At 40.9% G+C, this 11,263-nt stretch overlaps 1 protein-coding gene across 1 annotated transcript; it reads right to left on the reverse strand.

Annotated features, from left to right (window-relative positions):
* Nucleotides 1-207: 207 nt before the first annotated feature.
* On the reverse strand, nucleotides 208-7,735 carry LOC123189971 (dol-P-Man:Man(7)GlcNAc(2)-PP-Dol alpha-1,6-mannosyltransferase). The gene is made up of 20 exons (XM_044602510.1): nucleotides 7,585-7,735; nucleotides 7,373-7,458; nucleotides 6,922-6,963; nucleotides 6,755-6,800; nucleotides 6,451-6,537; nucleotides 6,281-6,336; nucleotides 5,177-5,294; nucleotides 5,019-5,077; nucleotides 4,621-4,692; nucleotides 3,981-4,044; nucleotides 3,784-3,887; nucleotides 3,304-3,375; nucleotides 2,890-2,976; nucleotides 2,732-2,799; nucleotides 2,195-2,263; nucleotides 1,950-2,032; nucleotides 1,634-1,724; nucleotides 833-898; nucleotides 480-573; nucleotides 208-328 (listed from the first exon to the last, which is right to left on the reverse strand). The coding sequence occupies exons 1-20, from the start codon at nucleotides 7,637-7,639 to the stop codon at nucleotides 248-250; spliced, it is 1,500 nt and encodes a 499-aa protein (XP_044458445.1). The 5' UTR covers nucleotides 7,640-7,735; the 3' UTR covers nucleotides 208-247.
* Nucleotides 7,736-11,263: the final 3,528 nt, after the last annotated feature.

Genomic DNA, 11,263 nt, shown 5'->3' on the forward strand with positions numbered 1-11,263 from the left:
ACAGAGGCACATGCCAAAGCTCGTTGTACACACATAGATGGATCCTCGATTTTTCTGGCTCCGGACTGCGACGTTTTAATAGTATTAACCTTACAAACATGGCACGCTGGGACCTTACCTTCCAGAGTATATAGACTGGAAGGAGCTCTCCACCTGGAGCTGGAGCCACGCACGCTTCCGCATCTCCAACTGTTTGTACTAGTCGGTGGTCCGCGACAGAGATCTGGGCACCGTCGCCTCGCCGCTCTCAGGGGCAGCCGGGCCAGTCTAGCGAGAGAATACCGGGATCTCCCGTGTTCCCATGTGCGAACACTTTCGGCACTTTCACCTGCAGCAGCAGTAGTAAATTTGCTGGCCCGGGTTAGCGACAGATAATAAGAGCATAAATGCTTCGACCGGACACGGCATACGGCCGGGGGGAAAGAGCTGTCAGGCGAGACGATGAGTGTGTGCTGAGGAAGAGACTGATGGTAGCGTACCAGGGAAAGTGGTGGGAACCGGGGTTGAATTCTGGCTCTGGAGAATCCGTCCACGCCAAACAAGCACTTGTAGCCACTAACGTAGCGGTGCTCACTGTTCGATATGTCCAACAGAAAAGAGAGACAAAGCATCACGACGTCAGGGAGATTCTTATTAGCCAATCCCATGTAAAAAGGGGGACACGTTTTCTTTTTCTTTGGGTGATTTGCATCTTCTCGCATATTCGAAGTGCACCCCATGAGTTTCCAAGGACCACTTAGCGGTCGTTCATGCGATTTTTAGTTTCCATTTCGAACAAGAGGATTATTAAAAAAAAGCGAGCAGATTGAAGAAACAAACTACTTGTACTCACTTCAGTAGATAGGTGAAATTTCTGTTCTGATATTCTTCAATGGAAATGTCCTCCTCCTTCGAGTATCTGACATTGAGCAAAACGTGCGTCCAGATACAAGCGCAAGAATTCAGATGTAAAACAATGGAAGCTCACTAACGGTGTAAGCAAAGTTAACAAAAATCAGAACGACGCACAGCATCAATCTTTGTGCAATGTGAGAATAGAACTAGCGTTAATCAACTGATGGGGTGATGATTTCTACATTGTTCTCCGGTGGCACTTAGTCCATACAGATACAGTGGGACAGATACACTAGCAATTCTTGTGTTATGTGCAGGGATATAGGATTAGGTAACACTCAAATAGATATGGAGTATTATTCAAATATGCAGGTGAGTTATGTAGAAAGGGACAAGATTAGAGTTAGAGACCAGATTGGTATCGTTTAAGTTACTATATTTAAAGGGTCATATGTAACTTCTTGTCTGTGTACGGCACTTTATGTGCCACATAGTTAGAACATGATTATAAACTCTTCTCGAAAGAAGAACATGATTATAACTGGAGTCCAGCTAGGATCCAGCCAGATGCCAAGAATGTACATAAAGGACTATTGGCACAAAGCATCAGAGCATACAAGGTAATATAGCACATGATGTAGTATATATGGTGGCACTCATAAGTATATACTTTGCTAAAAGAAGTGAAAGAGTAGTTGGTAAAAGAGAACCATTTTTATGTCAACCAGGGAATAGCAAAGAGAGATGCATTATTCAACATTCCACAATAAATTTTGTGCTTTTGTAGGTAGTAACGTACCTCCAAGGGTATTCATTTTCGCAGAAACGAGAAACCCCACTCATCGCGGTTAAGACATCAATGTGGACCATTTTTTCCTTCATAGAAGAATCTGGCAGAAGAGAAACACGAAGTTGAGTAGAAACTGGTGTCAATAAAGGTCACCAATTGTCAATGCACCCATGCTAAAATAGTACACAATATTAGATAGCTGCTCCTTTTGTCATTTGGTGCTTGTGATTCAGAGTAAAGTACAGGTAATCTATGTTTGTAGTTTCTGCATATATAACAGAATGGTGACAGAACATATATTATAAAAGAATTTGGTAGAGCTCACCTGCTACATGTAGAGCCTTTAGAGCATGCCCACCAGGATAATTGCTGTAGGAGGCCATGAAACTCACAGCAGAGTATCCAAGGCTAAAAGATTTATATGTTAGTTTTCAGTAATATATACTCCCTCCGTCCCATAATATAAGAGAGTTTTTAAAACTAGTGTAGTGTCAAAAACGCTCTTATATTATGGGATGGAGGGAGTACTATGTTGCTTCAAATGTCAACATGTTACAATCATTAGTCTACCTGACAAGAAAGGCACCAAGCATGAGAACATAAAGGAAATTCCAACCACTTTTCTTTCTGTTATTATATCTGAAAAAAATTGGAAGAAAAACATAAAATGACCACAAAAACACAAAACCAAGAATATAAGAAGGAACGACATAATATGAAGGATGACAAAAGGCAGGTATACAAAGGAAGCAATCGTTGCTATCATGCATTTGTCACACTGCTAAGGATGGCCATAGTGGGAGTAACTTAGCTAGTAACGTAATACACCCCAAGGCAAGTTTGCTTATGTGGCAGGTAGTTAATGAGGAGAGATGTGTTGGTAACATAATACGTTACCATCACATAGCACTTCCCAAGACAACATGAGTCTACAAGCTAATAAATACAACCACCTATGACACTACCTCTATGATATTCCCCAGTCCCCACTATGAAGATAGTAACATAGACTAGTGTCATGCATGACACTAGTGTAAGTTTACTCCCCCACTATGACTAGCCTAAGACTGTAGGAAGTAGATAACATAGTAGAATGGTTATGCTCACAATCTGCTTGCGGCCAGAGAAGCAGACACATTAAGCATGGGAACTGCAGCAATTATGAAACGAAGCTCCTGAAATATAAACAGAGGCGATTACATGCAAGATTAGCTTAATGTTCTACAGACATAAAAATAAAAATAGATCCAGACATTAAGAATTACCTTATGTGGAAGTTTCGAATAGAGTACAACAAATAAAGTGACTGGAAGAACGTATGGCACTATCCTCCTATCAAGAAGAGCACCAACCTGGTATCAAAAAGGAAGGCCCGACGAGATAAATTGCCTATTTTTTAGCATCACTATAATAACAATAATGCCTTAGCTACTCACTCAAAAAACTTACATCACATGAAAATCATTAGCTGATTCAAATAAATGGTATACTTTACACATAAAAGTCCATGTAGAAGTGGCAAGTTAATTAACTTTTTTAGAGGTAACAAGTTAATTAACTATGACAATGTTGGTCTAACTGGAATTTAATTGTTATACATACTACTGTACAAACATGATGAAATGGACACAAAATAAACCAGTCGGTCAAATGTATTTTTTGTAGCCAAGCTATCTTACCAAGCAAAGAGGATAGGCTACAAGCATGGAGCGTGGAAGTGCTGAGGTGAAGTACCAATGGATCGAATGTGTCTGAGTAATATAATAGTTATGGAGAACAGAGGTAGGTCTTTCACAAATCACAACAGTGTTATTTGGATATTACAGAGGTCCTCCTATTCGAATCAAGAAACAAGAGGATAACTCTTGAAATCCAACAAATATGTGTATGCTTCCTCCTTTTGTGCACATGCATACATAGGTAAAATGGAAGGTTCTGTGCACATCCAAAGTTTCCACAAAGTTAACGAAAAAGGACAACAAACTTGAATAACTGAGAGGGAAAGAAAGGCATTTCTGGTTCATAAGACAAAAAAGGATGGTATGTCCCAAAGTGCACTGCAAAGTATTAGCGAACATTACTGTATAGAGACATTCTCAACATTTTTTTTCTATCAAAAAATAAACTGCAGTTTCACAAAAACAAAGCATAAAGGATACACCCCATTCTGAACTTCGGTTCAGAACTGAATTAAACCAGAAAACTTCAAATTCTGGCCACAGGATTCTCTGCCACATTATCGAGTCAACTAGTACCGTGAAACCTGAAAGAGGTTATCCAAAGGGAGTCAAGGTTTCATACACAACATTCACGTAAAAATTAGTGTCAAAACTCAGCGCAGTATAGAGAACCATACCAATGCATAAAAGAGCAGTGCTTATGCAACATTTTACGGCTTCCATTAGAGAAAAAGACCTGCTCTGTCATGGCATTGTCAAATTCAAATCTTAGTGTACCTCAGTCCGCAGCTCTAACTTCACAAACAATTAGTGTATAGCAATAATATGTACATTATCCAAATGCAAATAAATAAATAAGAGCAAGACTATGAAAGGTTATTATAGCTTTCAAAGAGTATGTTTCATAGTAGTCTATTGCGCCACACCTCAAACCTCACATGTTATCATCCTTGACACAAGTTTAACTAATTCACTACAGAAGCACAAAAGTTGATGTGATAAAACATCAACTGAACTGAACCTTGCAGCAATATGTCTGCATGAGATAAGTTACTTGGAACTCAAGTCAAACAAGCAATCAAGTAGTGCATAGTTTAAAAACTGGCACTGCACAAAACTAGTACTCCCTCCGTCCCAAAATTCTTGTCTTAAATTTGTCTAGATAAGGATGTATCTAATACTAAAACGTGACTTGATTCATCCGTATTTAGTCAAATCTAAGACAAGAATTTTGGGACGGAGGGAGTATAACAGAAAGAGATAAAATTGGCATGCAAGTGTTCAAAGGAAATAGAGTCTGATAAGCCAGACACTCACCAGCAAAAGTGCAACCCCTATCGTACCAAGAAGTAGAATCATATCACATCTAAAAACAACAGCTGCAATAATCTGCATGTAAAATGGAAAATTACACACAGTTTGATAGAAGTGCAACATATGCTGCTGGTCTTGAAGTGGAGAAATAATTTTATTTAGTAATATAACAGCAGGTTTTATTGAACCCAGAGTAAGAACTAAGAATTACTATATCACAATGTCCAGAAGTCCGTTCACTGTACTTAATATTTTCATGCACAGTAGGTAAATTTCGAGATGTCATTGTATATGATTAAGTGGTAATGAACAATTTATTCCTGTAATCTGTAAATAAATGTTAAAACAGTGCATAGATAACAACGAATGAAGCTAAGGTGATGGCGCCAAAGAAGGCATACCAGTGCCTGTAATGTGCATAGGTAATTTCCCTTGAACCAGAAAGAGTATGCCAAGTTGACTGCATGACAGAGAGCACATATGAGTTATGAATACTACAATCTCCTAAGTAGATAAATGGTATTGTGATATTAAGAAACAGTAACAGTAGTGTGCCCACCTAAAGCTAATGCTAAGATATTTGGAAGAGGCCGGGTTGAGTAGAACAAAGCATGAAACTGGATAGCAGTTAGTAACACAAAGAATGCTTCAACATGGCGACCAAACTTTCTTTTGACCTGCTTGTCAGAAACAAATCAAGTAAATCATGATATTGCCAAGGTCAGGGCAATAGCTCATGCTCATTGTTATACAACAGAAATCCAATGGAGAGTTACTCGAGATGGACACAGAACAGTCGAGGAAAAGAAATACAGGCCAAAGAGACATCGTGGATACAATGATTCATGACGTTACTTAGCACTTTGAAGTTTCTGCAGAAATCTCGGACGGCAACTAAGTTCTGTTTTGTATGGTTGAAAGAAACTTACTCTGTGAAATTTGAGCTGGTTCAGAAGTACAGTTTGAAAATCTATCTGCTCAAACCAAGCAAGAAAAGCTAGGATTTCAATCAAAACCAGCATACTGAGGACATATGCTCAATTTACAAAAAGAGAATCATGCACTTTAGGTATTCTTCCACTAAAGTGAGTCGTTAAATTTGGACCATGGTATTAACTATTAAGTATCTACTGCAGTGTCAAATCCAAATTTGACAAGTGGTTATGAGGTCTGCCATATTGCCGGCAGCCTAAGTCTCGCCATGCTCATGGAAAAGATCTAGATCCAATGCTGGCTGCAGAGTCCCAGGACTAAGAATATTTTCCTTGCCCACTATGTCAAGGCTTAAGGAGTTAAAAGGTAAGTTCAGAAAGAAAAGTTTGATTAGGAAAGGACAAAACGAATTAGTAGATCGATTCAATCTTTAATTGTAACCACTTTGGTGGCTCGAATATAATTGCAACCATTTTATACACCCAAAGAACCAAGATTCTCTTCCCCATTTATATCATCTCCATGCTTTCTCGCAACACCATAAGCAAAAATCATTTTCCAATTTTGGTTCCTTTCCCGGTGAGTTGGCTTGACAGTTCAAAGGAAAACATATTGACGGATTAATTGTTATTCACTTTCAGGGGCACCAATGGTAAATGTGAACATCGACCAAAAAACTCAAATTGATGAAATTCAGTGGGACAGAAGGAGAAATGAAAAGAGAAAATACCTCAACTCGGAAAAGTCTCAAAGTCGTCAGGTTGACACAGCCCAATACTAATCGAACTATAAGGCAAACAGAAAAAACATCAGTCTGTCAAATCTATGTTAACTAGTAAGTCATAACCAAACAACATAAACTTGAAGCATGTTTTAAGCTCATGATAAATTGATAATTACCTGCTAGAAGACTATAAATCTTTGGAAATTGAAATACACGCATTATGAGAACCGCAGGCAATGAGAGAATAGCTATTACCAATGCTCCTGAAAAACAGACAGCACATCATATTAATGTATCGTGCTTCTTTGTCGACACAAGTATAAACGGTAAATCGTGTTTACTCGTTTACTTCTATCTAGGCTTGATCAATTACTTCTCAGTTCTCACGGGCTAGGCTTGAACCAGGCATCAGTTGGTTGTTTATAAGGATACTGCATCATGCTGTGCAAATCAAGGATTTCATGGCCGCTTGATTATTACCTATAAATGTCCGAGGAACAACGCCAGGAAACTCCAAATGGTCATACTGCAGCAAATTGGAGAGAAACAAAATATTACATAAATTGACAAACAAACATCTAAATGTAATTAACTAACAACATCATTTAGAAAAGGGAAACTGGAGGGAAATTAGCAGCTAAAGTTACCTTGTCGATGTGATGATTGTGGTACAGAATATCATGCATGGCCTAGAGAATAAATGACTCAACCGTTAGCTGAAGCAGTTGGAACTACTGACAGTACAAGTGCAAGCATAAGAAATACAGTTAATTAAAACTTAACCAATTGAACGGAGAAATCCAAGACTTAACTAATATCAAAATTGATATTGAGAAAGGAAAGCTCGTTCGATTTCACTGTATGATGAAAATTACTGAATGAAACGGATTCTGAACAGCAAAATGCCTGCAAATTAACTACCACGCCTAAGGGGAAAGTTGTCCAGATATAAACTCATAGGCATTCCTACATACAGGAGCGTAGATGAAACCCAAATTATCATGAGGAAACACCCTTCACATCATGTAAATTGCACATCTGACACTACAAGCTGGGCAGTTTGAACTATTCAAGCAGAGGGGAAGCACAAACACGAACCTGCACATTGAAGCTCTCCTCCACCTTGGTGTAAGGCACCATGACGGCGTAGAACGCGGCGATCGATCCCAGCATCAGGTCCCACCCTGCAAGCGAGCTCCCGACGCATCAGATCCCCAAAGTCCTCCACAGCAGCAGAACCCTAAGTTCTAGAAGCTTCGCGAGCCAGAAAGCAAGCAAGGGACGGAGAGCGCCGAAGCGAAGCGACTCACCGTACTCCCTCAGTAGCCTCGCCGCCGGCGTAGGGCCGGGCGGCGGTGGAGCCATCTCGGTGGCCGGCGAGTGGGTTCGTGCCTTTGGTGTTCCGGTCGAGCCAAGCCGCTTCGCCGGTCCGGGACTTCGGGTTAATTTTTTTAGGAAAGGTTAATCTTTTTCTTTGAGTATAAGAGGATTTCGGGCTAATTAGTGGCTGTGGCTGGTAAAATGCGAACGGCCCAGTAAACGCGAACGGCCCAGGAAAGTCATGGCACTGGGCTGGTATAGTTTTGATTTTAAATAACGAGGGCAGCAGATCGCCCACGCAGGGGCAATGTGGACCGGTCCAATAACTCGCTCGCAAACCGGCTGTCGAAAAATAATGGGGTCGATTTTTTCGTATTAAAACAAATATAAAAAAGCAATGAAAAATCATGAAATTTAACAAAGTTCATGGTTTAAAACAAATCTTGATTTTTTAGAAAATGTTCATGTATTTTAAAAGTGTTAAAATCCATGTATTTTTAAAATGTATGCGTATTTTGAAAAAAATCATGTATTTTAGAATGTTCGCATATTTTTCAAAATGCATGTAGTAAAAATGTTTGTTTCTATAAAAAATGAAGACAAAAAGAAAAGGATAGTAGAAGCAGCAGGTTGGGATGCAAACACTATGAGAAAAGGTTGGCCCACAAAGCACAGTTGTGAATGAGAAAAAGGTGTTACGAATACATGGACACGAGAACGAAAAAATCCAAATAATTTCTAGAAAATTTATTCATTTCAAGTATATTGTTAAATCATCTTAACTCATGACACCATTACCAGAATCCCAAGGACACCATTGCCAGAAGAACTGATGTAGCATTGGGAACATGAGATCTTTTTGTTATGAAAAAAGATTTTATTGCAGACTCGACGAGTTGTTCGCTTCAGAAACCATGCAAGTAACAAAAATCATAGCAAGAAAATTGTTTTTTCTGGGGTTTAAAAGGAAAGGGGCGGCCTGAAGGAAATATGCCCTAGAGGCAATAATAAAGTTATTATTTATTTCCTTATATCATGATAAATGTTTATTATTCATGCTAGAATTGTATTAACAGGAAACATAATACATGTGTGAATACATAGACAAACAAAGTGTCACTAGTATGCCTCTACTTGACTAGCTCATTAATTGAAGATGGTTATGTTTCCTAACCATGAACAAAAGAGTTGTTATTTGATTAACGGGATCACATTATTAGAAGAATGATGTATTTGACATGACCCATTCTATTAGCTTAGCACCCGATCGTTTAGTATGTTGCTATTGCTTTCTTCATGACTTATACATGTTTCTATGATTATGAGATTATGCAACTCCCGTTTGCCGGAGAAACACTTTGTGTGCTACCAAACGTCACAACGTAACTGGGTGATTATAAAGGAGCTCTACAGGTGTCTCCAAAGGTAAATGTTGGGTTGGCGTATTTCGAGATTAGGATTTGTCACTTCGATTGTCGGAGAGGTATCTCTGGGCCCTCTTGGTAATGCACATCACATAAACCTTGCAAGCATTACAACTAATGAGTTAGTTGCGAGATGATGTATTACGAAACGAGTAAAGAGACTTGCCGGTAACGAGATTAAACTAGGCATTGAAATACCGACGATCGAATCTCGGGCAAGTAACATACCGATGACAAATGGAACAACGTATGTTGTTATGCGGTCTGACCGATAAAGATCTTCGTAGAATATGTGGGAGCCAATATGAGCATCTAGGTTCCGCTATTGGTTATTGACCGGAGACATATCTCGGTCATGTCTACATTGTTCTCGAACCCGTAGGGTCCGCACGCTTAAGGTTTCGATGACAGTTATATTATGAGTTTATGAGTTTTGATGTACCGAAGTTAGTTCGGAGTCTCGGATGTGATCACGGACATGACGAGGAGTCTCGAAATGGTCGAGACATAAAGATTGATATATTGGACGGCTATCTTCGGACACCGAAAGTGTTCCGGATGATTTCGGAGAAAATTGGAGTGCCGGAGGGTTACCGGAACCCCCCCCCCCCTCGGGAGAAGTATGGGCCTTATGGGCCATAGTGGAGAGAGAGGGGGCGGCCAGGGTGGGCCGCGCGCCCCCTCCTCCTCTGGTCTGAATTGGACTAGGAGAGGGGGGGCGGCGCCCCCTTTCCTTCTCCCTCTCCCCCTTCCTTTCCCCCTCCTAGTAGGAGTAGGAAAGAGGGGAGTCCTACTCCTACTAGGAGAAGGACTCCTCCTCCTTGGCGCGCCCTAGGGCCGGCCGGCCTCCTCCCCTTGCTCCTTTATATACGGGGGCAGGAGGCACCCCTAGACACACAAGTTGATCCACGTGATCGTTTTCTTAGCCGTGTGCGGTGCCCCCTTCCACCATACTCCTCGATAATACTGTAGCGGTGCTTAGGCGAAGCCCTGCAATGGTAGAACATCAAGATCGTCACCACGCCGTCGTGCTGACAGAACTCTTCCCCGACACTTTGCTGGATCGGAGTCTGGGGATCGTCATCGAGCTGAACGTGTGCTAAAACTCGGAGGTGCCGTAGTTTCGGTGCTTGATCGGTCGGGCCGTGAAGACGTACGACTACATCAACCGCGTTGTCATAACGCTTCCGCTGTCGGTCTACGAGGGTACGTAGATCACACTCTCCCCTCTCGTTGCTATGCATCACCATGATCTTGCATGTGCGTAGGAATTTTTTTGAAATTACTACGTTCCCCAATAGTGGCATCCGAGCCTAGGTTTTATGTGTTGATGTTATTTGCACGAGTAGAACACAAGTGAGTTGTGGGCGATATAAGTCATACTGCTTACCAGCATGTCATACTTTGGTTCGACGGTATTGTTGGATGAAGCGGCCCGGACTGACATTACGCGTACGCTTACGCGAGACTGGTTCTCCCGACGTGCTTTGCACACATGTGGCTGGCGGGTGTCAGTTTCTCTAACTTTAGTTGAACCGAGTGTGGCTACGCCCGGTCCTTGCGAAGGTTAAAATAGCACCAACTTGACAAACTATCATTGTGGTTTTGATGCGTAGGTAGGATTGGTTCTTGGTAAGCCCATAGCAGCCACGTAAAACTTGCAACAACAAAGTAGAAGATGTCTAACTTGTTTTTGCAGGGCATGTTGTGATGTGATATGGTCAAGACATGATGCTAAATTTATTGTATGAGATGATCATGTTTTGTAACCGAGTTATCGGCAACTGGCAGGAGCCATATGGTTGTCGCTTTATTGTATGCAATGCAATTGTGCTGTAATGCTTTACTTTATCACTAAGCGGTAGCGATAGTCGTGGAAGCATAAGATTGGCGAGACGACAACGATGCTACGATGATGATCAAGGTGTCGCGCCGGTGACAATGGTGATCATGACGGTGCTTCGAAGATGGAGATCACAAGCACAAGATGATAATGGCCATATCATATCACTTATATTGATTGCATATGATGTTTATCTTTTATGCATCTTATCTTGCTTTGTTTGACGGTAGCATTTTAAGATGATCTCTCACTAAATTATCAAGAAGTGTTCTTCCTGAGTATGCATCGTTGCGAAAGTTCTTCGTGCTGAGACACCACGTGATGATCGGGTGTGATAGGCTCTACGTTCAAATCCAACGAGTGCAAAACAGTTGCACACGCAGAATACTCAGGTTATACTTG

This window comes from Triticum aestivum, chromosome 2A (genome assembly GCF_018294505.1).
Source record: "Triticum aestivum cultivar Chinese Spring chromosome 2A, IWGSC CS RefSeq v2.1, whole genome shotgun sequence".
Taxonomy (NCBI): Eukaryota; Viridiplantae; Streptophyta; class Magnoliopsida; order Poales; family Poaceae; genus Triticum; species Triticum aestivum.

Bases quoted from the DNA above. Each gene is read 5' to 3' on its own strand.
- LOC123189971 (XM_044602510.1), bottom strand. From the start codon at position 7,639: ATGGCTCCACCGCCGCCCGGCCCTACGCCGGCGGCGAGGCTACTGAGG. The intron at 6,538-6,754 runs GTAATAATCAAG...TCTGTTTTTCAG, and splicing joins TGTTCCTCGGACATTTATAG to GAGCATTGGTAATAGCTATT. The intron at 3,376-3,783 runs GTATCCTTTATG...TATATTACTCAG, and splicing joins ACCGAAGTTCAGAATGGGGT to ACACATTCGATCCATTGGTA.